This window comes from Pagrus pagrus (assembly GCF_965226575.1).
Source record: "Pagrus pagrus genome assembly, chromosome: 2".
Lineage (NCBI taxonomy): Eukaryota > Metazoa > Chordata > Actinopteri > Spariformes > Sparidae > Pagrus > Pagrus pagrus.
In genome coordinates this window covers 666,467-694,108 of record NC_140186.1, presented here as the reverse complement: position 1 = coordinate 694,108, position 27,642 = coordinate 666,467, and the positions used below count along the sequence as shown (strand labels likewise).

Here is a 27,642-nt window from a genome sequence, read left to right as displayed (position 1 = left end):
AGTTTGTGCAGACAGAAATCAGAGAAGGACGACGGCAGCTGAGTCACACTCGCTTTATTAACCAAGTCCAGGCAGATAACGGCGCCGAGGGCCGGCGTGGTGATCGGTACATGTAACCATGGTAACGGGACACAGAGGAAGCAGAGCGTGGTTCACACCGGCGTCTCCTCCTTCACCTCCACCGGCGCCTCCTGCACAGACAGTATGAGATCCAGAACATCAATGAAGCAGCACCTCCTGTTTCCAACATGGCGGCCTGCTCACACACCTGCTCACACACCTGCTCACACACCTGCCCACACACCTGCCCACACACCCGCTCACACACCCGCTCACACACCTGCCCACACACCTGCCCACACACCTGCCCACACACCCGCTCACACACCCGCTCACATACCCGCTCACACACCTGCCCACACACCCGCTCACACACCTGCTCACACACCTGCCCACACACCTGCCCACACACCCGCTCACACACCTGCCCACACACCCGCTCACACACCCGCCCACACACCTGCCCACACACCTGCCCACACACCCGCTCACACACCTGCCCACACACCCGCTCACACACCTGCTCACACACCTGCCCACACACCCGCTCACACACCTGCCCACACACCCGCTCACACACCCGCCCACACACCCGCTCACACACCCGCTCACACACCTGCCCACACACCTGCCCACACACCCGCTCACACACCCGCTCACACACCTGCCCACACACCCGCTCACACACCTGCTCACACACCTGCCCACACACCTGCTCACACACCTGCCCACACACCTGCTCACACACCTGCCCACACACCTGCTCACACACCTGCTCACACACCTGCCCACACACCTGCTCACACACCCGCTCACACACCTGCCCACACACCTGCTCACACACCCGCTCACACACCTGCCCACACACCCGCTCACACACCTGCCCACACACCTGCCCACACACCTGCTCACACACCCGCTCACACACCTGCCCACACACCTGCTCACACACCTGCCCACACACCTGCTCACACACCTGGGGCCTCATGTACTAAGACTTGCGTGGATTTCCCACTGAAACATGGCGACATGACGCTAGAATCCAGAAACTGTCGTACGCACAAAAGAAATCAGATGCATCAAAGTGTGCGTACGCATCGATCCAAGCACTTTTCCTTTGTACATCCCAGTCAACGTGGAATTGAGCGCACATGTAGAAGTGCTAAACTCCTCCCTGTCCACACCCTCATTTAAATATGCAAATTAATTTAAACAGGGCCTGCACCGGGGAGTCCCCTCGCTGCACCATCAGATTTACACCATGAGTAAAGGGAAGAAGCGCAACTTCACCGAGTCTGAGCTCGAAACGCTATTAAATGAAGTCGAGACGCGAAGATCTGTGTTATTTGGCCTCTCATCAGGGATAAACACCAAAAAAACGTTGTGGGGTCGGAGCAGCGCACACTCACTGAAATTAAAAATAAAAAATGGTCGGACGTGAAGGTGAAGTGGAGGATTTCTGCCCAATAACATGTGAAATAGATTTAGTTTCCTTTGTTCATGCACCACTTGATTGAGTCACTATTACTTGTTTCAAAAGGAATAATATATATTTATATATTTATTTTATAATATAAGTGCCACCGTTAGTGGGAAACAAACAGAGGGACAAAACAACTTCATTACAAGGATTGACGAGACTGATCACATTTATATTAATGACTGCAGAAATGCGTCGTGGCTGCTGCAGTGTGACATTTCCAACTTTACGCACGCGTTCAATGACACAAATCCTGAACACAAGGAGACAATAAAGGGCCTGTTAGATGCTCTGCCGCTCTGTTTTCACCAGGGAAAAACAAATGCACATATTTGAATGCACGTGCCCAAATGGGCATTGTGCTGGTTTACATTCGGGGGCTATTAAAGGGATTTACTCATGAGAAGCCGCCCATCGCGCACCGTGCCAGCCTCCAGCCTGCTACCAACCATGCTGTTGGTAAGAATGAACGAGTCACGTTGAACCAGGCACCGTGCCACGATGTTGGTGAGCTGCATTTGCGCATCACATATTATTTGAACATTAATTGAATGAAAATGTTTCCTGTTGACGAAAACAAATTCACCGTGATGGCGCTTTTATAGCAACATGTGTGACTCATGAGCCAGTTGTCGTCATTAGCCAACAGATCCTCCCGTTCTCTAAACACCCTCTCACGTCCGATATTACCATTTGCGGTGTCTTCTAACAAGGCCAAGGCTGCCGTTGTTAATGCCATTTTTCATCACTTTGCGCATGCTTTTATGATTTATGAGTTATGATCCATACGATTGCAAACACGTGTGTTAACTGTCCGTGTCTCTGATGTGCACATTACTCTGAGGACTATTTGTTTTCACATAATTAACAGTTTCCCAGCATCACCTCAGAGTGTCGCCAAAGGAACAATAGCTGTAGAAACGTGCGGCGTGGGGCAGCGCACATTTCCACGGTCATTTCACTTTTGATACATCTGAACGTTGGCGTGGAAAATGACGTACGCCACGTTTTTGTGCGTACGCAACATTGATACATGAGGCCCCAGATGAAGTTCGTACTGTCACTTGCAGTATGAACACAGTCGGGACAAACTACGTCATCAGAACAAACCTGGAGTGAAGCAGCAGATCTCTGAACCTCCAGCTTCTGCTGCAGCTCCAACACTTCCTGTCGAGCCTGAGAACAAAACAGGAAGCGGTGATGTGACAGATGAGACATGAGAGACATGAGACAGGTGTGACAGATGAGACATGAGACAGACCTGCTGCAGCTCTGCGTCCAGCTGCTGTCTCTGCTCCTGCTCCGACTGCAGCCTGATGGACACCTGCTGCAGCTGAGACTGCACCTGCGCACACACACACACACACACTGAATGAATAACCCCTTCACTGCCGTTTGCATGCGGAGATCCTGCGCCAATTCTCCGCATCCGCCTCTGTGTGAAAGTTTCAGATGCGGCGAGAGCTGAAACTTCCCTCCTCTGATGCTCCTCCGGAGGTGTCAGAGCCGCAGTACTGGCGAACCGGACCAGTGTGAGCGGATAAGCCGGCGGCACAAAGCGAGGGCGTGTCGGTCTGATGGTGTTCACTGTGTGACAACTGAACAGGTCCTTCACTCCACAAAATATAGAGAAATGTCCCACAAAGCAGCGTTACAGGACCAAACAACAGTAACGCAGTAACTGGTCGTGTCTTTGGCAACTTATGAGGAAAAAAATACTGCAGTTATACGTCGGTCCGACCGACTCTTCGTCACAAATCTGCCCGAAAAACAGCGTCTGTCCCCGGCAAAAAACTTCAACTCACCAAGTGTTTGTCGCAGTGAAAAAAATCACTGCGACGCTCAGCCCTACTGACCGAGACTTCAGGTAACTTTCCCCCAGAAAACCGCCTCCCTCCCCGCAGTGACAGTCGGACAGCGTCCTGTTGACTGATGGTGATGATGTCATTATGTAATTTAGAGAAGAACATAACTTTGTAACTTTCCAGGATGTTTGGTGGGTCAGGATCTCATCACAACACACTGCAACAGCATCAATATGATTATAAACAGTCAGCAGGTACATGTTTAGATTACAGGTGGACACCGGGGAAACGCGTAGAAAACACACGTCATCATCATAACGCGTACCGTCACGCCTCTTTTGAAGCCGCGGCGCCGGCTTGCTGTGTGAATTACACTCTGGTTGGTCTTTACGCTGGAGCTGCTCGGCTCTGTGTGAACAACCAACGGCGGAGAACTGGAGAACCGCCGCTGCGGCGATAATGCGGCGACTCTGTGTGAAAAGGGCTAATGACTTCATGTTACTTGTTGTCTCTGGCGGCTTCAGTAAAGTAGTTGGTGCAGTGAGTTCTGGTTCTGGACGGACCCATGATTTATATTTGGACTGTTTATTTAGTCAACAAGTAAAATAATTTGATTATTAAACTAATAAAAGCAAAGAAAAGATTTCACAGATTCGTGGTTGGTTTTGTGTTCTGTGTGATAAATGTGCTGGTGTCGTTCGGACCTGAGCGAGCTCCTCGCTGCAGCTCTGACTGAAGCTGGCCTCCTCCAGCTGCTTCTCCAGCTGAGCCTCCAACAGCATCAGCTGCTCCTTCAGCTGAGACAGGAAACGTTTAGTCAACATTCAAAACACAACTTTATTAATGTGTTGATGAAGGTTCTCAGACATTCGGGTCCTGGTACCTCTAAGTTCTGTATCATTGGCAACTAGACTTGTTTCAGTTTGTTGAAGACGTTTCCCCTTTCATCTAAGAGGCTTCTTCACTTCTGACCAACTGGAGGAGCTTCCAGCTTTAAACTCTGTGTGGGAGTGTCCTTACAGCGTGAGAGTGTCCTTACAGTGTGGGAGTGTCCTTACAGTACGTGGGAGTGTCCTTACAGTGTGGGAGTGTCCTTACAGTACGTGGGAGTGTCCTTACAGCGTGAGAGTGTCCTTACAGTACGTGGGAGTGTCCTTACAGCGTGAGAGTGTCCTTACAGTGTGGGAGTGTCCTTACAGTACATGGGAGTGTCCTTACAGTACGTGGGAGTGTCCTTACAGCGTGAGAGTGTCCTTACAGTGTGGGAGTGTCCTTACAGTACGTGGGAGTGTCCTTACAGTACGTGGGAGTGTCCTTACAGCGTGAGAGTGTCCTTACAGTGTGGGAGTGTCCTTACAGTACGTGGGAGTGTCCTTACAGCGTGAGAGTGTCCTTACAGTGTGGGAGTGTCCTTACAGTACATGGGAGTGTCCTTGCATACTGTGAGAGTGTCCTTACAGCGTGAGAGTGTCCTGCCACAGACACTCCCACACACTGTAAGGACACTCCCACACAGGGTTTAAAGTCTGCAGCTCCTCCAGTTAGTTAGAACTGAAGAGGTGAAACGTCTTCAACAAACTGAAACAGGTCCGGTTGACTATGATACAGAACAGCAACAACACAGTCAGTGAGGACGGACCTGCTGAGTGCTCTCTGTCTGAGCTCGGTCCTCCAGCAGCTGCAGCTGATCCAGGACCTGCAGACAGCAACACGTTACAGGAGCTTTAATAGGACGTCGTGTGTAAACGAGCTGACGACTCATTGTCATTATAAACCCTCACTGTTTGTTTCTGCTGCTCAGCTTCACACAGTTTCTTCTTCCACACATTTTCTTCTTCTTCAGAGCGTCGCTGCAGAGCCTGAAGCTCCGCCTCCTGCCACAGAAACAACCATCGTCACAGCCGCATCAGAAAACACAGAAAAACAACAAGCAGACGTAAAAACATTCAATCAGAAGTGATAAAGATTCAGTGTGTTGTTGTTTTTTACAGTTTCCTGCAGCAGCTTCATTTTCTGATCAAACTCCGTCTGCAGCTCCGTCTGTTTCCTCTGAGCCTCCGTCAGCCTCGACTGCACCTGACCACAAATACATCACATATATTATATATTAAATATCACATACATCAACAATCAGCAGTGTGGAGGATGAGTGCTGCGTTTTCACCTCAGAGTGAGACCTCTCTGCTTCACCTTTGCTCTCCTGAACTGTCTGGATGAAGAGTTGCAGCCAGTCGCTCTGCAGAGGAAACACAACAACCTCTTCAGTGATGATACAAACAGAATATATCAGAGTGACTCCAGCGACTGAACGTTCAGATGAAGAGCAGACAGACCGACCTGCTCCGCCTGCACACAGACGCCAGGAAACAGAACCTGCAGTGACGCCTGGAAGTCCGAACGCAGGGACGCAATCCTGGACTGAGCTTCAGTCTGAAGACACAAACACGTGTGGGATGTAATATTCAGTTCATCACACTGAGATCAAGACTTCACAATAAAAGTCCTGCTGCTTCCTGTTCATCACCGACCAGCGCTGCTTGACGCTCCGCCTCTCTCTGCTCGCTCACACGCTCTGCAGTCGAAGACGCCGCCGCTGACGCCGCCATTTCCTCCTGCAGCTCCTGAAGTAAAATTCAAAAACATCAGAATGAAAAGTGATTAAGTGAAGTCCCGAATCAACCGAATCAGTGTCCAAACCTCACAGCAAGACCCAGAACCTGGACCCAAACAGATGTTAAGAAGGAAAAACCTTGAGAAAGTTTCACACAGTTTATAAAGTGTCTCCAACTCAACAACTCACTAAACTGACACATTTGTTAAGGGAGTCTGGGGACAAAGAAGTCGCCTATACTGGTTACTGTTTAGTGTGTTTGTAAAATGTGACATGTTTAGATCAATAACATGTTTCTTCTTTCATAAGTTGAGTGTAAACGGTTGTTTTACATTAGGAGATAAATGAGGTGTCGGACTCGGACTCACGGTGCCGTGGTAACGGGCCTGTTGGAGCTCCTCTCTGAGCTGCTGAAGTTCTTCCTCCAGACGCAGCAGCTGAGAGTCTTCCTCCAGACTGACAGGCGACAAACAACAAACACGATGTCACACCCAGCAGCTCCATCTAAAACACGCCAGCTGTTTCATCCAGGTGTGTTCTCACCTTTCAAACGGCTGCTCGGACTCTGTCTCACTTCCTGATCCCTGCAGAGGAGAAGAAGAACCATCAGAACCACCTGGACTCACACTGCAGTGATTGTTCTAACAGCAGTTCTTCTCTGATCTCAGGTCTGACGACGTGTTTCTGTCTGCAGGTAGAACTGACGTCTGACACAAACTGGACGTTCAGATCACAGCAAGTTATGAAACAACGAGTAAACAGAAAAACAGAAGCAGCGTCTCATTAGAGCGTCAGTTGTAGTTAGCTGCTGAAGCTAGCACTAGCTTCATGAGACTGTGGAGCTACGTGATGATGTCGGTCTGTGAATTCAAACATACGTCTTTGTGCACCTGATCTCCGGCTGCTGTGTCACCTTCCTTCACTCTGAGGACACAAAGAGACACAAAATGATTCCTGAACGTTTGGAGCTGCACTTCCTCTCATGTCCACTGGGTGCTGCTGTGTTGAAGTGAAACGTCGCCAAGCTTCTTCTCTGTTTCTGACCTCTGTGATGATGTCAGCAGCTGTAGCTCCTCCCTCAGCTGAGTGAGCTCCGCCTCCAGAGCGACGACCTGCTCGTCTCTGCGCTGCACACTGACAGGAAGTCACACAGGAAGTTAAACTACACGCCATCACGCGATGGTATTAAAGTGCATCAGTGATGAAAATCAGGAGAAGAGTTTGGTACCAGCTCCTCAGCTGCTGCACTTCAGACGACTCGTCCACCTGCAGACACAAACACGTCGGCTCTGTTAAAATAATTCTGCGTTCATTTAGAACTGGAGGAAGGAGATCGAGTCAGCTCGAAGTCCAAACAAGGTTTTAATCTGGTACAAGAGGAGCATTCACAGAGCAACACGCAGGCCAGTTACAAAGTGACCACTGACTGTCACAGGAGGGGATCAGGCTATTTATCTCTCTCTCTCTCTCTCTGGGTGTGTTAACACTAGAACAGCTGCTAGTTCATGCCCTCCTGCTGAGAAGAGGATGTTCACCTGTAGTGTTTCTCGGTACCTTACTTACATTTAACAGTCTCTCTCTCAAAAAGGGCTGTGTAAACGTCAATTCATATTCCTCGACATGTAGTACAAAGTTCTCATTACAGGCTCAGCTCGACAAAGATCCAGAAATGATTTCTGCTGATGAACTGGTAGTGGTACTGGTACTGGTACTGACACTGATGCCGTCGAAGCAAAGCAAACATTTTGTTTTACGTCATTTACGGTTTGGTTTGAGTCCTTCTCACTGTGAGCACCGTCACTGCACTCACACTGTGGTGCGTTGAGCTACATGCTAACATCAGCATGCTAACATTAGCTTCATCAGTTCTGCAGGTTTTCATTTCATGAAAGCAGCAGAGGACTTTTATTTTGACGATCCACCTGTCTTCCTGCATTATATTTCATTCTGAATCGTCAGCTGGTGAATCTTCAATAAACACAGACATCTCCACTGAGTGTTCGACGCTCTGCCTCCTGTGTCTCTCCTGGTTTAGTTCTCACAGTCGGAGACGTGGCGGCAGGGCTGCACGATTATGGCCAAAATGATAATCACAATTATTTTTATCAATATTGAAATCACGATTATTAATCACGATTATTCATTATGTTAGGTAAAACGTATCTTTTTATTGCACTCTCTTTTTTAAACAAACCGTATGTGAACAAGGCTTCAAACTGAAACTTAAAATAATAATAAATCATAAATAATTAAATAAAATGTACCCAAGAAAAAGGGCAAAAAATAACTATGCCATTGCAGAGTGCAATCATAAAGTGCAAACAAATGAAAAAAGGCACATACTACCAGGAACAGGAACATACTACAGGCCTACAGATGTTTGGAGAGAAACACCAGCCTGTCAACATGTTCTGGCTTCAGAGCCGCCACTGGGCGTAAACATGTGACGTGACGTGAAGCACGAAGTTGGGCAGTGAACAGTGACAATGAATTTGTCTTCAAAATAAGAGCTTTACATTGCACTCCATTGGATTTTAGAACTGGGTTCTTAGCGGGGGGCTTTTAATTTGAAAGTAGCGACCGTCCGTAGCTTGCCGCTACACAACAAGCTGACAGCAGCTACTAGCTGTTTGGTTGTGTCCGCTAGCTGTCAGCTACAGAGACCGAGGAGACGCTAGCATCTCCCGGATCTCAGCGGCTTTCCAGTTGCTCATCTTGACGTCCGCGGATGAAGTGATGGACTGATCGCTGTGATCAGCTGATACTGTCTGCTTCCGACATTGCGTCTCACTCTCACTGTTGAATTTTTTTTATTTATTTATTTTTTATTTAACCTTTATTTAACCAGGTAAAGCTTATTGAGATGTAGAATCTCTTTTTCAAAAGCGACCTGGCCAAGAGGCAGCAAAATCACAATTACAAGCAGTAATACAGATAAATAACAATAGTCCAATAAATAAAAATGAAATTATCAGGGATAGATTAAAGTAGGTGCAACATCTGATTTAAAAACAGTGACAGAGCCCAATGCTTTCGAGTTCCTTAGTTTTAAGAGTCTTAACAAGGTTATCAAGAGGGATCAGGTTCGACAATTTTAATTCATCTTGCAGAGATCCATGCAGAGGGGGCAGCAAAACGAAATGCCTTTTTCCCCAGTTCTGAGAAAACACGGGGGACAGTAAGAGTAAAAAAGCCAGTGGAGCGTAGCCTGTAATGTCCATGATTCCTAACAAGGTGAATACCGAGATAGGAAGGGACCATCCCAAGTAGAGCTTTATAAATAAAAGTCAACCAGTGAGTGGATCTCCTGACAGACAGGGATGACCATCCAGCTTTTTTGTACAAGGTGCAATGATGGGTCAACCTTTTGCATCCAGTGACAAACCTCAGGGCACAATGATACACAGTATCCAGAGAACGTAGACGTGTGACTGGAGCATGCATGTACAGTACATCACCATAATCAAGCAGTACCCTAACCCAGGTACTTATAGGACGAGACCAGCTCAATGGCTGTACCTTAACAGGTTAAAACGGGAAGATTTTTCGACTGCACAGTAGCCCTGGAAAACATCATAACCTTCGTCTTCTCAGTGTTCAAAACCAGCATCAGCCTTTGCAGACGGGCCTGAACAACATCAAAGGCCGACTGTAAAATTGTGAAAGCTTGCACAACAGACGATGCAAAACAATAAATTATTGTGTCGTCTGCATAAAAATGATAGAGGGCATCTGACAAATTATTGCAAAGATCATTTATATAGATCGAAAACAAAATGGGTCCTAACACCGACCCTTGTGGTACCCCCTTCAAAACACTCAAAAATGTTGATGAGGACCCTGCCATCTGGACACACTGTGATCTGCCCGATAAATAATTTCTGAACCAAGAAACTGCGTGCTCAGATAAGCCCACTTTGTGCAGTATATCAATCAGGATATTATGATCGACGGTGTCAAACGCCTTGGATAAGTCAATAAATAAGGCTACACATACTTTCTTTACATCCAGCACTTCAATGATGTCGCTTAGAACCTTAAGGGCTGCAGAAACAGTGCTATGGTTTTCCTAAAGCCAGATTGGTATATTGATAAGGTGCTAGTTTCATCAAGGAAATCCTTTAATTGATTGCTAACAAGTCTTCGAAGACCTTTGCTAAAATACACAGCTTCGAAATTGGCCTGTAGTTGTTCACAATTGAGGGATCTCCCCCTTTTAGTAGGGGAAGAACAAAGGCAGACTTACATATACTTGGGACCTCACTATTAAGAAGACTCAGGTTATACAAATTTGATAAAGGCTGAGCAATGAAGTCTGCAGCCAACTTAAGAAAGTAGGGTTCAAGCTGATCAGGACCGGCAGATTTCTTTGGGTCCAACTGTTTCAATTCTCTAGACACATCATCAGCAGATATACAGTACAGACCAAAAGTTTGGACACACCTTCTCATTCAAAGAGTTTTCTTTATTTTCATGACTATGAAAATTGTAGATTCACACTGAAGGCATCAAAACTATGAATTAACACATGTGGAATTATATACTTAGCAAAAAAGTGTGAAACAACTGAAAATATGTCTTATATTCTAGGTTCTTCAAAGTAGCCACCTTTTGCTCTGATTACTGCTTCGCACACTCTTGGCATTCTCTTGATTAGCTTCAAGAGGTAGTCACCTGAAATGGTCTTCCAACAGTCTTGAAGGAGTTCCCAGAGATGCTTAGCACTTGTTGGCCCTTTTGCCTTCACTCTGCGGTCCAGCTCACCCCAAACCATCTCGATTGGGTTCAGGTCCGGTGACTGTGGAGGCCAGGTCATCTGGCGCAGCACCCCATCACTCTCCTTCTTGGTCAAATAGCCCTTACACAGCCTGGAGGTGTGTTTGGGGTCATTGTCCTGTTGAAAAATAAATGATGGTCCAACTAAACGCAAACCGGATGGAATAGCATGCCGCTGCAAGATGCTGTGGTAGCCATGCTGGTTCAGTATGCCTTCAATTTTGAATAAATCCCCAACAGTGTCACCAGCAAAGCACCCCCACACCATCACACCTCCTCCTCCATGCTTCACGGTGGGAACCAGGCATGTAGAGTCCATCCGTTCACCTTTTCTGCGTCGCACAAAGACACGGTGGTTGGAACCAAAGATCTCAAATTTGGACTCATCAGACCAAAGCACAGATTTCCACTGGTCTAATGTCCATTCCTTGTGTTCTTTAGCCCAAACAAGTCTCTTCTGCTTGTTGCCTGTCCTTAGCAGTGGTTTCCTAGCAGCTATTCTACCATGAAGGCCTGATTCACACAGTCTCCTCTTAACAGTTGTTCTAGAGATGTGTCTGCTGCTAGAACTCTGTGTGGCATTGACCTGGTCTCTAATCTGAGCTGCTGTTAACCTGCGATTTCTGAGGCTGGTGACTCGGATGAACTTATCCTCCGCAGCAGAGGTGACTCTTGGTCTTCCTTTCCTGGGGCGGTCCTCATGTGAGCCAGTTTCTTTGTAGCGCTTGATGGTTTTTGCGACTGCACTTGGGGACACTTTCAAAGTTTTCCCAATTTTTCGGACTGACTGACCTTCATTTCTTAAAGTAATGATGGCCACTCGTTTTTCTTTACTTAGAATTTGTATTATGGCAAGAAAAAAGCAGCTAACAGTCTATTCAGTAGGACTATCAGCTGTGTATCCACCTGACTTCTGCACAACACAACTGATGGTCCCAACCCCATTTATAAGGCAAGAAATCCCACTTATTAAACCTGACAGGGCACACCTGTGAAGTGAAAACCATTTCAGGTGACTACCTCTTGAAGCTCATCAAGAGAATGCAGAGTGTGTGCAAAGCAGTAATCAGAGCAAAAGGTGGCTACTTTGAAGAAACTAGAATATAAGGCGTATTTTCAGTTGTTTTACACTTTTTTGTTAAGTACATATTTCCACGTGTTAATTCATAGTTTTGATGCCTTCAGTGTGAATCTACAATGTCAGTAGTCATGAAAAGAAAGGAAACTCATTGAATGAGAAGGTGTGTCCAAACTTTTGGTCTGTACTGTAGAAAGAAAGTGAAATGGAGCTGACACATTTACAGACAGGCAAGACATTACCGTTATCAACAAGGGAACCAGGACTGTTTGACTCATGACTGGATTCAAATTAAAAACCTGCAGAAATAAAATGCTCATTAAAACAATTTAATATCTCGGACTTATCAGTTATCATACTTGAGCCTTTGTTGATAAAGGATGGTGGTTCAGTAGAGGAAACCTGGCCGGAAAAAACCTGATCGCTTTCCAAAACTTTTTTGGATCATCTAAATTTTTAGTGGTTTCCGAGAGGTAGTACTCTGTCTTTGCTCTTTTTATAGCCTGAGTACAGCGATTCCTAAGCTGCCTAAATCTGAGCCAGTCAGCATCAGTTTTAATTTGTCTTGCTGTGGCCCATGCGTTGTTTCTATCTCGAAGGAGACTATTTAGCTCAGGAGAAAACCAGGGATTATTGCGACCTTTTACTCACATTTTGTAAAAAGGGGCATGTTTGTTTAAAATGTTCAGGAAACCATCAGAAAAGAATTTCCAGGCCAGTTCCACTTCACCAATAAGATTAAGTCTGTTCCAATCAAAGTTATAAAGATCATGAAAAAAAGCTTGCTCACAAAAACGCTTAAGATCTCTTTTGATAAGCAGTCGGGGCTTGGTTTTAGGAAACTTAGCCTGCCTGACAGTTGCAATGACACAATGGTCACTGAGATCATTTGCAAAAATGCCTACATCAGGGTATTTATGTGGAGCATTTGTCAGAATCAAATCAAGCAATGACGACTTCTCGGGGCATTTAACATTTGGACGTGTTGCCTCCTCAACAAGTTGTGTTAGATTAAAAGTGTTACACGTCGATTTGAGGTTATCAGATGCTGAAGTCAACCAGTCGTAGTTCAGATCCCCCAGTAGCAATAGCTCATTTGACTCGAAATTAGACAAATAATGTGCTAATGAGGTTAAGGCTTCAGCACTAGCATAAGGTGGCCTGTAGCATACTATAATATTAATACATTGACTCTGAGATCAAGTTTTAGAGTCAGCAGTTCAAATTGCTTGCAGATGGATACTGAGGATAAGGGACGAATATGAAATTTGTTTTTTGCATATATAGCGACTCCGCCCCCTTTCCTGGGACGATCACAGCGATGTACCGTATACCCTTTTATACTGACATCTTTATCTGGTATTGACTTACTAAGCCAAGTTTCTGATACAACAATAATATCAGCATCTGTTGAACAAGCCCAAATTCTGATCAAATCAATTTTTGGAAGCAAGCTGCGCACATTAATATGGATAATACCGAGACCAGACCTGCCTTTGAACTCCTCCGGTGTAGAGACACAATTAAGACCTGGCCCGGGATTTGTATGGACATTTCCAGACATTAAAAGTAGAAGCAAGATGATATACCTTTTCTTTAAAATGTTACTACGTGAGAAACCCGAATCACAATTTTTAGTCTTGCTGACATGAGCACAGAGACAGTCGTCTGCAGATATAAAGTTTTTCCTCAGTGCAGAAAGGTAAGCAAGCGAAAGTAACATCTTAAGGTTAAAAGAATCTAAATACCAAAAACTCAACTCTGGCATGGCTTTTGAGTAAGATAGTGTTTCACCCTCAATATAATTTGAGGCTGCTGCAGGGTGCGCTCGCTTGCTATTTAGGCAGCTTAATGAAGCCCTAACCTTTCGTTCGCCCCCTGGTGGTTGGCTGACAATTGGGTTGAGAAAGTGCTTGATTTGATATGCAACAGAGCCCACTTTTTAAATGTTAATATCGCGACGATCATCTTAATTTAATCGTGGCAGTCAAAATCGTGATCGTGAATAAAATTTGATTAATTGTGCTGCCCTACGTGGAGGACAAAGAAGATTCAAACTAACTTCAGACGCCCTGAAGAGAAGAAGTCCTGTTTCTGACGTAAGTTTTAAAGGACAGAGGATTTAAAATCTCGAGGGTCTTTCTGCTTCAGTCGTCATCGACAGGCCGACAATCAGAGCGGTGACAGATTCATGGACGTTTACATTAGTAGAGCGTTATAGATTTGTTTTATAGCGTATTTGTGCCACGCAAGGAAAAAAACACTTTCCACGTTCTTACAATTGAAATAATTTGACTTATAAAGTGAACTGAGTTTTTTTCCTTCTCTAAATGTCACCAGACTGCAGGAAACCCAGTCTGTCCATCTGGAAGGTTTCCTCCCTGTTTTTAAAGGTGTCTCAGTTGGCAGGTACGACATGGATGCAGGAACTAGCAGCACATAAAGTGAGGCTCTAACATCTGCCGAATATACAAGAAAGAACCCATAATGAAGAATTAGTCAGAGACAGAGTTTCACAAAGTTTATAGTTTGTTTAACTCAACAACTCACTAAAGTGAGACATTTGTTAAGGGAGTCTGGGGACTTTCTCTCCCTTCATCTCCTTGTTGTGCTGACCTGCAGTGTGTTGTGTTCAGTTTGTCGGCTGAAGAACAAAACGTTCTCACATTGTTGTAAATGATTGATAATAACGATCAGAGACATGAGACCGACCTCTCGTCACCCCCCCGGGATGTTGAATCAAATCTACCCCTTTAACAAAACGCACCACCTGCAGCGTCACCATCACATCCTATCAATCAACAGCAGCAGGATTTCTGGATGAGCGGCAGAATAAAAGACTAATTTTTTGTTGACGGTAGAAATGTTCCGATACCATTTTTTCCTCCCGATACCGTTTCCGATACTTATGCTGTGGGTATCGGCCGATACGAGTACCGATACCGATACCAGTGTGTTATAAAAAATTATATATATCATACTACGCCTGCATGACTGTGATATGATCATCACTGTGCTGAGGCCTGGCTCAGGTTAAACCCTTTGTAAAACATGAATGAATACAGCAAATGAAAGCCATTTATTTTTAAAAAGAATAGTATAAAGCCGAATTCAGCACAGAGCAGACAGGAAGTCAGACACGAAATAATAACATGACATCCGGTTAATTTTCAAAATAAAACACTCCGTGTTGATACAAGCACAAAAACCTCAAATAAGAGACAAATACGCGCTCTTCTTCTAATCCTTCAGCCGGGAACACTTCGTGTTGTTGTGTTTATAACACATACATATAACTGCAGTCGTGTGTGATTATGTAATCATCGCGGGAATTCCTCCGCTTCGTAACTCCAGCTGATCGGCGGAGCTGCGCTGTGGCGGACTCAAAACACAGCTGGTGGGGGTTGAAGGACGAGGACGACGGAGCCAAACCGTCGGAGCCGTAACGCAGCGGACACATATCCGGTAGAATCTCAGAGCTAACGGAGCTAGGCTAATAAATTACGTGGTATCGGATCGGTGCCTGGATTCCAGTACTCGCCGATACCGATGCCGGCATTTTCGGCAGTATCGGAGACATTTCCGATACTGGCATCAGAAACGGAACAACTCTAGTTGACGGCTTTACATAATTCATTTAATATAATCAATATAAATCAATCTGAGTGTTCAGGTTTTACCTGGACTGCAGCCTTGTTCTCCAGTTGGACCTTGAGCTCCTGCAGCTCAGCCTCTCTGGACACCAGTGCCCCCTGCAGCTCTGAGGAACAAACAGCACAACAACTGGGTTACTGGGTTTCTAGTTCATCTGGATGAGGTGGAACCACAGACGTGAACGTGCTGAAGGAAAGTTTTAGTTCCTGTTTTAATGACTGGACTGAATCCTGAGACCAATCAGAACCAGTCGCAGCTCACAGTGAAACTTCACACACTCTGGTCTCAGTTTCAACAGAACTGGTATGCATTGCTGAAACTTTGGGCTGAGTTAGCTACATGCTAACAGAAACACTGACCGCTAACGGCAGCAGCTTCCTGCTGCGAGGCTTTCAGGTCCGAACACACTTCCTCCAGTCGCTGCTGCAGAGCGCGCTCAGTGTCCCCGTGGACCAGCTGCACAGACAGACAGAAGACACATCCTGTTAACAGCCTCCTGCTCCATCAGTTACAACATACAGACGTTTGAAGAAGCAGCTGGTGAGTTTTGTGACATTTGAGGACACCAGTTCTGTGTTTCTGACCTGGGCTTGGGCCAGTTCTTGCTCGACAGCGGCCATCTTGGCCTCCAGACTCTTCCTGCGCTCCTCGTCGGTCCGCAGAGCATCAGTACGCTCGGTCAACTCCCGACCCAGACGGACACAGTCCTGCCTGAGGCGGGCCAGCTCTGCATTTTGCCTGCAAGGGAGGGTTAGCATCAGACCGGATGATGTAAGGAAGCTGGTGGACTGACGGACATCAGTAGAAATGTCCATGAAACTGTCACCTACATCTTGTCAACACTGTGATGGACTCCAAGTCCTCCTGGATGAATCATCGGTACAAACTAAGTCAACTACGAGTCCCAGAGTGCATTGCTTATCGACAAGAGAGCTTCAGACTCTGTTGTGCAGATAATGAAACCTTCATGACATCGAGGAGAGGAAGGATTTGTCTCTCTGACAACTGAAGACGGTGATTCTGAGGGTAAACACTGTGCAGCTACCTCAGCTCGGATGACGTGAACGCTCTTTACAAGTCACCAGATCACCAACCAAACTTTGTGTGTTACCTGCTCTCAGCCTGGCTGGTCGCCTGGTTCAGGGCATCTCGGAGGATGGAGTTCTCCTGCTGCAACCGGGCCAGCTGAGCATTTGGGCCGTTCTCCAGCTGTTCCTGCAGACTCCCGATCTGTTCGGGTTCAAAAGCCAGTTAGCTAAACACACTATAAACACTGTTAATCTGTCCCAGAACTGACTTATAACTTGCTCTTTAAGACCTCTGACTTTACTTGGACCTGCCTTCAAGAACTTTAGACTTGAACTGAGACTTGTTTGACAGGATTTAAGACTTGACTTGGGCCTGAGCTGAAAGACTCAACACACTTTCGTAAAACAGGACACATGATGTTTGGCCTGCCCTCTAGGACTTGTCCCATGACTCACACTGGCCCTCAATGTCTTGTAAATTGCTCCTGAAGACCTGTGACATGACTTGGACCTACCGTCGAGGACTTTAGACTTGAATTGAGACTTGTTTTAGCATGATGTGAGACTGGACTTGACTTGCCCTCAAGAACTTGAGACCTGTCTTGAAGCCTTCTTTGATCTGCCTCTGAAGAATTAAAAGTTATTTGATCAGTACCTTCTGGTTCAGCTGCTGGGTGTGTTTCAGGTGTTCCTGGTCAGCAGTCTGGATTTTGGCCTGCAGGCCGCTGACCTCCTGAACTCGAGCACTCTGCTCCGCCTTCAGACGGGCCTCCAAAGAAGTCATCTTGGATTTCTCTGCACCAAGTTCCTGAAGAAGGAAATACAAGCCCAAATCTGACTTTGTGAGAAACTAACGGCCTGTAGCTGAAATCGTAATACTGATGCTCGACACAATCAGCTGATTCTGATGAATTTATTTATACTACAACAATCTGGAGGGTTCTGGTGCTGATTCAGTTCTTTGTCTAGAATCTGGTAAATTACGTCTTTCGTTTTGATACTTCCGATTACTTTGAGAAATGGTTACGTCAGTTCCTTCTACCCAAACATTTTTTATCTTTTTATCCTGTTTCTCACTGCTCCTTTACAGGAACAAGATATCTGAAGGTGTCCTGGTTCTGCTTCTTGTTGGGTCGAATTGACAAACCAACAGAACTGAGGGAGTAAATCTGGCAGAGATCACATGACTGAAGATCTGAACTCTGCCTGGCTCACCTTGCTGAGCTCTCGCAGGCGGTTTTTGGCAGTCATGGCGCCGTCCTGCTCGGAGGTCAGCAGCTTTTCTTTCTCCTCCAGCTGTTTCTTCAGAGCAGACAGTGGATCTCCTCTCTGACTCGCCTGAATGTCACAAAAAGAGTTTTGATCTCTAACATGGAACATGGTTCACTATCAGGCTACGTTCAGTCCATGTGGGCTGCAGAGTAGTAACAGAAACCTGACATGTCCAAACCATCGGACCTACAGTGAGCTTGGCCGTTACTAATAAAGACTCTATCAGAATTAATATTGAAAGGTGGTCCAGTTCTAAGTAAACTGTGAGAAGCACCTTACCTGCAGGGTAAAAACTGAAAATGTACCAAATGTACCCCTGCTAGCTGCTGCTAATATAGCTGGTGAATGTGCTGGCTGCTAACGTTAGCTGCTATCTGTTGCTGTGACAGTGTTTATGTACCGGCTGTGTGGCTTTATTCTATGCTCGCTGCTAACTTTGGGGTCATCCCTATGTTCCCCGCTGTGTATGTGACCGGGTTAGGGTTAGGTTTCCCGATCGGGGAACATAGGACCCGGGGAACATAGGTACGCTCCCGCTAACTTTATACTAGCTTATTAACTGCTGAGTGAGCTAACTGCTAACAATAGGTGGTGGATGAACCAGCAGCAAATATGAACATTGTTAGCTTCCAATGTTAGCAGGTGACTGTAGAAGCTAACGTTGTCTGTCGTAGCCTGTTTCACTACTTGTTAGCTGTTAGCTGTTCATCTACCAGCTGCCAGGAGCCTTGGTGGACCCCGGCCTTCTGGTTCAGGACCTCCATGAGTTTGTTCATCTCGCCCTCGCTGAGCGCCATGTTGGACACGGCGGACAGCAGCTCGCCATGCGGCGGCAGGCAGGAGGAGTCGGTCACTTGAAGACAAAACAGGACAAACTGTATCAATAATCAATTAATTGGTCATTATTTTACAGCCTTCTGAGGTCGATACTGATGTTTGATACCTGATAACAGCTGATCAGTACCCTCACTCACCTGGCTCAGGTCTCTTGGACTTCTTCTTCTTGCTCGACGTCTCTTTTGACTCTTCAGTTTTGGCAGCAGTTGGTTCTTTGGTGACTTCAGGGACGATGTTCACGGGAGAAACATCGACGACCGGCGCCGTGGCTGTGACCAGAACTTCCTTAGCAACAATTTCCACCACTGCAGCTGGCTCAACCTTGGCTGACTTCTTCTTCTTCTTCTCCTTCGGTGAGGGGGCTGGAGCAGAACTGATGGTGGTGGCTAATACCACAGTGGGTTCTGGTTCTGGTTCGGGCATTGGTTTGGGCTCATGGGCAGCATCAGGCTCAGCGACAGGTTCTGGGTCAGATTCTGGTTCAGTGCAAGTCACCACCTCCGGCTCCTCGCCACCATCACTGCCTGGATCTGAGAGCTTCCCATCGGGCCGGTCTTCCTTCTTCTTGGCTTTGTTCTTCTTCTCCAGGGTCTTGTCCTTCTTCTTCTTATCTGCTTTCTGGGTCTGTGTTTGGACGAGCTGGCGGCGCTGTTTGGCCAGCGCCTCCTCATACGACGTCTCCTTCATGGAGAGCGTGGAGACGAGGGCGATGCCCAGCGCCGAGATGATCATGAAGCCTCCAAAGACCAAGAAGCCGAGTGTCTGTGGGTCGGAGACATCCATGACTGATCAGAGTGTCACACGGGACGTCTGGAGGACAAAGATGGAGGACAGTTATGAGGCGGAGCATCAGGATCAGTTCACAACAACGATGACGACAACTTTAAAAATCAAACCCGTCTTTAAAGTGAAATCTTCACTGTAGCAGCTCAGCTCAGTGAGGAGATGATGACTGAGCCTGACTGTATATCATCAGGAGGAGATGATGATTTTAAGTTCTTCAGTATCACAGTGATCCAGTGACAGTTGTCTGAACATCCACAGGTTCACTGCTAACAGGAAGTGCTAACAGATAATTCTGCTAAATTTTAATGAAGTTTTGGAGCTTTTCTTTGTTTTGTTTTTTCAGTTGGACTACGAGACCACCTGACTTTCATCATCAGGAGGAGATGATGAAAGTTTGGGTGAACTGCTCCTTTGATGAAGAAACATGTGGACCAAGATAAAGACTGAGCTCATTTCCATAAACTGAGATTAAACCGTTTCCAGAGTTCAGAGCTAAGAGAAGAGACGACCACACGGTGGCGCCGTCAGACTGAAGCTCTGCAGCTGTAACACGAGCATGAAGAGAGAAAGACTCAGTCTGAATGAACATATTGATCTTTCTGGGTGTTTACCTGCTGATCACTATGTGGAGGTCAAGGTTCAGCGTCAGAACTGATCCAATCTCAACCTTCATTCAGTTTAAACTCAGAACGTTTTCAAGACAAATTATTGATCCAGAATTCACAAGTGAAAGCTGTCACAATTATTCCCCTGAAACAAAAAGATCCAGACTGAGCTGATCGTCTTCTGTTTCTCTATGTGCAGGTCTGATCAGCCAAAGCAGGATGAGCTCAGATGATCAGATGATTGATTAGTCTGGAGCTACAACTCCTGATTATCAGGATTTCTTTGATCGTCACTGTTTTCTTCAGTGAATCAATGAATGAATCAATCAACAGACTCGTGAGCTGCAACCGTGAGCATTAAATCATCTGAAGACGTCCTGATTTTACTGATCAGAGCTGCTCACCCCAACACTCAGGTGTTTCCAGATGAAACCACAGTCCAACAGTTTATAAGAGAAGATTCTTTTCACATTAAACTGCTCATCGGCCCAACAGAACATTCTGTTCCAGAACTTAACGTTAGTTTACTGACGCAGCAGCTTCATGTCCACATGGACACCAACAGACACTTCCAGTGTGAAGGTCCGAAGGTGTGACGTGTCTGAGTCCACAGTTAACCCTTTGTACTGAACACACACACACACACACACACACACTCACACACACACACACACACACACACACACACTCACACTCACACACACACACACACACACACACACACACAGTTGTGTAACTCAGTTCAGATCTTCACACTAAAACTAATTTTAAACCAAAGATACATGTGAAGCAGACTCAGGTGTGTGTGTGTGTGTGTGTGTGTGTGTCAGTGTGTGTCTGACAGTGTGTGTCTGTCTGCTGAATGAACAACAAACATCATCTGATGGAGAACAGAACCGAACAGAACCGAACAGAACAGAACAGACAGGATGTTTCTGTCACTTCAATCATTTTAAACTTTAAAACATTTTCCTCACATCAACTCTCCTGTCTGCTCTGAGGATAAACAGAGTGTCAAACCTTCTGTCTTCTGTCTTCTGTCTCAGCTGAGCAGCAGAGTGTCTCTCAGTCTGTCTTCTGTCCTTCTTCAGTCTTCAGTCTTCAGTCTTCTGTCTCAGCTGAGCAGCAGAGTGTCTCTCAGTCTGTCTTTAGTCTTCAGTGTCTCTCTGTCTCTCAGTCTGCTGCTGCAGAGTCGTGGCACTTTCTCTGAACGGGACCAGAAGCCCCGCCCCCCGCCGGCACCGACATCCTCATTGGTCAGCAGGGACGTCACTCAAGAGACATTTGAGCCAAACGGATTGGAGGAGGCGGGAGCTCAGCCTCTGGCCTCATGGGAGATGTAGTTGTGAGGAACAGGATGTTGTATTTTATCTTTATTATTCTGATTGACAAAATCTTTTAAAAGAAATAATCAAGAGCATCATTTTATTTTATTCATCTCTGTTGCTCTTGTTTCTGTGGCAGAAGTAATAAAACATGTTATTTATTTTAGAAACAATATGAACAATTCTTATTTCAACTATTTATTATTAGGTACTTTATGAAAACTGTGACCCATCAGCTTTAATATATATTTAATATATAATGTATGTATATATATTAATATATAATGTATGTGTGTGTGTGTGTGTGTGTGTGTGTGTGTGTGTGTGTGTGTATATATAATGTATATATTTAGTATATAATGTATGTATATATTGATATATAACGTATGTATATAGCAATATATAATGTATGTATATATTAATATATAATGTATATTTTAGTATATAATGTATGTATCTAGTATATAATGTATGTATATATTAATATATAATGTATATATTTAGTATATAATGTATGTATATAGTAATATATAATGTATATACTAGTATATAATGTACTTATATATTAATATATAAGGTATGTATATATTAATATATAATGTATATTTAAGTATATAATGTATATCTTAGTATATAATGTATGTATACATTAATATATAATGTATATATTAATATATAATGTATGTATTTAGTATATAATGTATGTATATATTAATATAATGTATGTATATATTAATATAAAATGTATATTTTAGTACATAATGTATGTATATATTAATATAAAATGTATATTTTAGCCCTCTGGAGTCCCTGGACGCGCCCCCGCGTCTTAATCACGTGACAGATTAATGACGACGTAGCAGCAAGACGCAGCCTTGTCCCAGTCTGTTTCAACTTGTGTCGAAAGTGCTGACCACAAATTATATATTCGTTTTTAAATTGTGTTGATAGGCCAAATAAAACCAGACTTACTTATTTACGTCATACTTTTTCCTGAATATTTTCGTCACGCTCGGTGCATCTAGAGACCGGAAAAGCGAGTAAAAAACAACATGACCTCTCCTATTGGTGGAAAAATGCACCACATTGACCAATCAAAAAATAGTATGGCAAAGCGCGGCATTTAGTTGCTGGGGAAAAAGGAAACGTTGTGGGAGTTACGGCGGCGACAGAGACGGAGCGATAGTGAGTTTAGAGATTGGAGATTTGTGACATTTAGCGTATTTTGAGTGCATAGTTAGTGTGTAGTGGTTTAGTGTAGTGTGTAGTGTCGTGTGTTTAGTGTAGTGTCGTGTGTTTAGTGTAGTGTCGTGTGTTTAGTGTAGTGTCGTGTGTTTAGTGTAGTGTCGTGTGTTTAGTGTGCAGTGCGGTCGTTTTTTTGTTTTGTGTGACAAGACGATGAGGCGGCTGATGAACGTGGAGCGGGCGGCGGAGCTCTTCTTCGAGCCGGACGGAGCGGAGGGAGACGCGGCGGGGCCCGAGTCTGACTCTGGGCCGGAGAGTGAGGACTTTGACGACGAAGTGGATGAGCCCTCGTTTGTTTTGGAGGAGGGGAGAGAGGAAGAGGAGCCTCCGAGGGGTGTACGGAGTCGGAGATCCGCCCAGAGGACGGGACGGCGCGGCACGTCCACCAGGTCCCGGTCCCCGCCACGCAGCAGCTGTGCGCCCTGGAGGACAGAGGAGGATGCGGACACTGCCCCAGCAGGAAGCAGGTTCCAGCCTCACAGACCACCAGGAGTCCAGCTAGAGACACTTTGCCCCCACAGTCCAAAAGACCTTTTCCTTTTGTTTTTTGCCCCTGACACGGTCAGTACCATCTGCAGACACACCAACAAAAATGCTGCAAAAAACAAAGAGTCAGGGAAAAAATCCAAGTGGACTGACGTAGAGAAGGAGGACCTGTATGAGTTTTTTGGTCTCCTGATCTACATGTCATTGGTGTCGCTGCCGAGTCTCCAGGACTACTGGAGACAGAATCACATTTTGTCTGTGCCACTTCCAGCCAAAGAGATGACCAGAGACCGGTTCAGGTCCATATTCTGGAACATCCACCTCAGTGATCCAGAGGAGGATGCAGAGAACGACAGGAAGAAGGGGACACCAGGCCACGACACACTGTTCAGAGTCAGGCCTCTGTATGATGACATCCTGCTTGCCTGCCAGTCTTATTACCACCCGAGGAGGGAGCTGTCAGTGGATGAAAGGATGGTGGCAACTAAGGCAAAGACCGGCATGACACAGTACATGAAAGATAAGCCAACTAAATGGGGGATGAACCTTTTTGTATTGGCTGAGTCGAGCAGTGGCTACACCATCAGGTTCAGCATTTACACTGGAAAGGCTGTAACTGCAAGTGAGCATGGGCTGTCTTATGATGTAGTCATGGACCTCATTCAGCCATCCTGTCTTGGCACTGGGTACCATATCTACATGGACAATTTCTACACCAGCCCCAAACTGTTCATGGACCTGGCCAGCATGAAGTTCGGAGCATGCGGCACCTACAGGGAGAACAGGAGAGGATGCCCCAGAGGGAGGGCAAATGCTCTCACCAAAAAATGTGGAAGAGGATCAGTGAGGTGGATCAGAGAGGGGCCACTGGTGTTTGTGAAGTGGATGGATACACGGGAGGTGTCTGTGTGCTCCACCATCCATCCTGCATTTTCAGGTGAGACGGTGCAGAGAAGAGTGAAGGATGGAGATGGACGCTGGGCTGTGAGAGACATCCCCTGTCCCACACCAATCATGGCCTACAACAAGAGCATGGGTGGGGTCGACCCGTCAGACCAGCCCATCCAGTACTACTCCACCCACAGAAAAACTGCTCGCTGGTACCGGACCGTGTTGCTGCACTTCCTGGACATTGCAACAACAAATGCCTTCATCCTGCACCGTGAGATGAGCAATGCCAAGCAGGTGCAGCCCATGACACACAAGGACTTCGTGGTGGAGCTGGTGTCTCAGCTTTGTGGCATGGACAAGGCAGGTGTTCCCCAGAGCAGGAGGGCTGATCACATTCCTGTGCCCATCACCACAGACACAGACGCTGGCCAAAGAGCCACCAAAGGCAGACTGAAGTGCAAGCGCTGCCTTCAGGTGGACAACAGGAGGAGTGACACACCCTGGAAGTGTCAGGCCTGTGATGTGCCCCTCTGTCTTGTGGTGGACAGGAACTGTTTTTTTGAGTGGCACAAATAATTTGTGTGCCATTTGTGAGTTTTGACATTGTTTTGTAAATAGTTGTACAAAAAACGCCTGAGGCATTGTCTGCATTTTAATGTAAATAGTGGTAAATTAGTCTGTTGTGTGATAAAATTGTACAAAGGTTTTGAATTTCACAATTTATATTTGCATTGTAAGTTATAAAAATGGTTGGTTAAACATATTTGTGGTTTTCACAATAAAAAATATAACTTTTTTCTACTCGGATTTTATGTTTTCTGTGTGATTTTAGGTCCACTGTGTTAGTATAGTATGTCAAAATTGAAAAATAACTGTAAATCCACACAGGTGAGGTTGTGCTGAAAAAAATGACACCAAACAAGGCAATGTAAACAGTTTTAAGGTGAAATATAAAGGTAAAATCAAAAGTCGTCAAAAACGGTATGTTTATATTAATATATAATGTATATTTTAGTATATAATGTATATATAATAATAATAATAATAATAATAAATTTTATTTATAAGCGCTTTTACAGATGCTCAAAGACACTTTACACTTTTAAAAAAAAATCATGAAATATACAGTTAAAAACAGTAAGATACAGTAAAAACACAGAGAACAGTATAAAACAAGCACATCAAGATTACATATTAAAAGCTAATTTAAAAAGGTGCGTTTCGAGCATGGTTTTAAATGTTGGGAGGTGTGTGCAGGTACGGATGGGTATGGGGAGTGAGTTCCAGAGGGAGGGGGCAGCGATGGAGAAGGCTCTGTCTCCCCAGGTTCGGTGCTTGGTCCGTGTAGGTGGGGAGAGGATGTTTCCTTCGGATGAGCGGAGGTCGCGGGAGGGGGTGTAGTTATGAAGCAGGTCTGTGAGGTAAGGGGGGGCCAGGTTATTAAGTGCTTTGTGAGTGAGGAGGATGATTTTGAACTGTATGCGGTGAGTGATGGGCAGCCAGTGTAGGTCACGGAGGACGGGGGTGATGTGGTCTCTGGAGCGGGTATGGGTGAGCAGGCGTGCGGCTGAGTTCTGGATGTATTGCAGTTTCTTGAGAAGTTTAGATGGTGAGCCATGGAGGATGCTGTTACAGTAGTCCAGTCTGGATGTGACAAATGCATGTATGAGGGTTTCTGCAGCAGAGAAGGTGAGTGAGGGGCGGAGACGGGCGATGTTTTTCAGGTGGAAGAAGGCGGTCCTGGTTATATGATTGATGTGGAGGTCAAACCGTAGTTTACTGTCAAAGATGATTCCTAGGTTGCGGGTGTGTGATGAGGGTGATAGAGTGCAGTTATCGAAGGTGAGGGAGAAGTTGTGACTGGCTTTGGTGCGGGAGGCAGGGTCAATGATGATTATGTCCGATTTGTCACTGTTTAGTTGGAGATAGTTTGTTTGCATCCATGATTTAATTTCGGTGAGACAGTTGCTGAGTGTGGAGTGGGTGGTGTTGGTGATGGCTTTGGTGGATATGTACAGTTGGATGTCATCGGCATAACAGTGAAACTGAAGGTCGTGTCCGCCCCTGTACATAATGTATGTACAGGGGCGGACTTACCATTAGGCAAAACTAGGCGGTTGCCGAGGGCCCCAAGTTCCTGAGGGCCCCATAAAAATCCTCATACACTTATGGTTAATACAGTTATTACTTATTTGCGCACATTAATTATGTTTTTGATTAAAATCCTCTCGCTAAAATGCAGCAGAATGCTAATCGTATTATTTGTGTGTCGGGCCCCCCCTTCAGTCTCCACTACATTGGATCAGTCCATCTTACTGCACATGTGCAGAACGGATCCAGGAAGACAGCAGCAAAACGAAAACAAACGGCGCGAAGTGGCGAGAGAAGAAGAGGAGAGTATAGAAGAGACAAGTAAAGAAAAGAGACAGATGAGAAGAAGCTGCCCCAGCCGAGCTGACAAGAGGAGAGAGAAGGAGGAAACAGAAAGCTGATCTCAAGTTACAGGAAGTGACGACTGTCTTCACTGCGGCTGCGGCAATTGACTCAAAATCAGTGTGGGATCATGTAACTACACTGGCTGCATGAGATACGCCTCTTGTTTTTACATTTTTTTATTAATTTTTAGGCTATATGTAAATATTAGCATCTTAGCTCAATAGCTTCTCAATAGCTTTAAACACAGTATCTCTGCTTTAAATATCCGACCTTTTATTTTGAAAACAGGAAGTCGGTACGCGCTGTAGCCTCTGCAATACGGGTGCACTTGAAATGTTGGAGTGGCTGCGAATGTCGAATATCCAACTTAAAACTAACTTCACTGAAGTCTTGTCATGATGTATTTTCCAGCCGGCCCAAGACGATTTTTTAAAGAGTTTTGGCTGAAGAAGTCGCCCCACAAAGGAAGACTCTTTCAGTTTATCACAAATATTAGCATTAAATCATCATTTTGAGGGTACATGGTTTTCACTGGGCAGGAAGGGTTTGAAATATGTAACCAGCAACGTAAATGATGCACAGTAGTGGAGTAGAAAGTGCAGTATTTGCCTCTGAGATACAGCGGAGCAGACAAAACTGAAGTTGCATGAAATCCTAAAATGTCTACGTCAGCACTTGAGTAAATATACTTACACTTCACCACTGGGTCAGAGCCTGATACTGTGTTTGTGTGTTTGTTTTCAGAATGAGGGAGAGAGACAACGTGAAAAAGGGACAGGAAGAGAGGGACAACAGGTAAAACACATAATACTGTGTATTCTGTTAAAACGCATGTGTCTGTATAATTGACCTGTTGTTTTGTGTGTTGTCTTCTCACTTCAGAGGGCCCCATGCCGGCCTTTGCCTTGGGCCCCAAATGTCTTAAATCCGCCACTGTGTATATAAACAGTGTACTGTGTTGTTGCTGTGGTCTCCGCCGTCACTGTGACCCGGACCTGCTCGCTGGCCGCCAGCTGAGGGCGCTGATGAGTCAGTTTGAGAATCACCACAGAAGAAGAAGCAGCAGCGCTGCAGCCAGTTAGCAGCTGGCTAACGTGAAGCTCAAACTAGCGTGATGTCTACAACCTCCAAAGTGGTTCTGGGAGTTTCTGTGGTTCTGACTCTGAGCACCGTGGCTGCTGTTCACCTCAAACAGACCTGGGACAGACAGGTAAACCGGTCCGAACCGAGCCGGTCTAACGCTAACAGAACTAACCGCAGGGCTAAG

General features: G+C 45.6%; 2 protein-coding genes across 6 annotated transcripts; one reads left to right on the top strand and one right to left on the bottom strand.

Moving 5' to 3' along the window:
- Positions 1–37: 37 nt before the first annotated feature.
- Positions 38–27,492, bottom strand: rrbp1b (ribosome binding protein 1b). 5 transcript variants are annotated; one of them, XM_084383225.1, is made up of 24 exons: positions 27,226–27,492; positions 18,739–19,411; positions 18,478–18,617; positions 17,708–17,830; positions 17,148–17,300; positions 16,576–16,694; positions 16,049–16,202; positions 15,824–15,920; positions 15,491–15,570; positions 7,185–7,222; positions 7,001–7,090; positions 6,835–6,880; positions 6,500–6,540; positions 6,325–6,412; positions 5,874–5,966; positions 5,683–5,775; positions 5,510–5,581; positions 5,335–5,421; positions 5,127–5,219; positions 4,985–5,041; positions 4,050–4,142; positions 2,802–2,885; positions 2,651–2,716; positions 38–191 (listed from the first exon to the last, which is right to left on the bottom strand). In XM_084383225.1, the coding sequence occupies exons 2-24, from the start codon at positions 19,382–19,384 to the stop codon at positions 153–155; spliced, it is 2,592 nt and encodes an 863-aa protein (XP_084239351.1). In that variant the 5' UTR covers positions 19,385–19,411; positions 27,226–27,492; the 3' UTR covers positions 38–152. The 5 variants fall into 5 exon arrangements, with proteins under 5 accessions (XP_084239351.1, XP_084239353.1, XP_084239354.1 ...); XM_084383227.1 differs by lacking the exon at positions 27,226–27,492 and adding an exon at positions 21,013–21,302 and having other exon boundaries at positions 5,335–5,415; XM_084383228.1 differs by lacking the exon at positions 27,226–27,492 and adding an exon at positions 21,013–21,302 and having other exon boundaries at positions 6,847–6,880.
- Positions 22,716–24,515, top strand: LOC311271282 (piggyBac transposable element-derived protein 4-like; the record flags this gene model as incomplete). The annotated part of the gene is made up of 1 exon (XM_084376882.1): positions 22,716–24,515. One exon carries the CDS (start codon positions 22,716–22,718, stop codon positions 24,513–24,515), a length of 1,800 nt encoding a protein of 599 aa, XP_084233008.1.
- Positions 27,493–27,642: the final 150 nt, after the last annotated feature.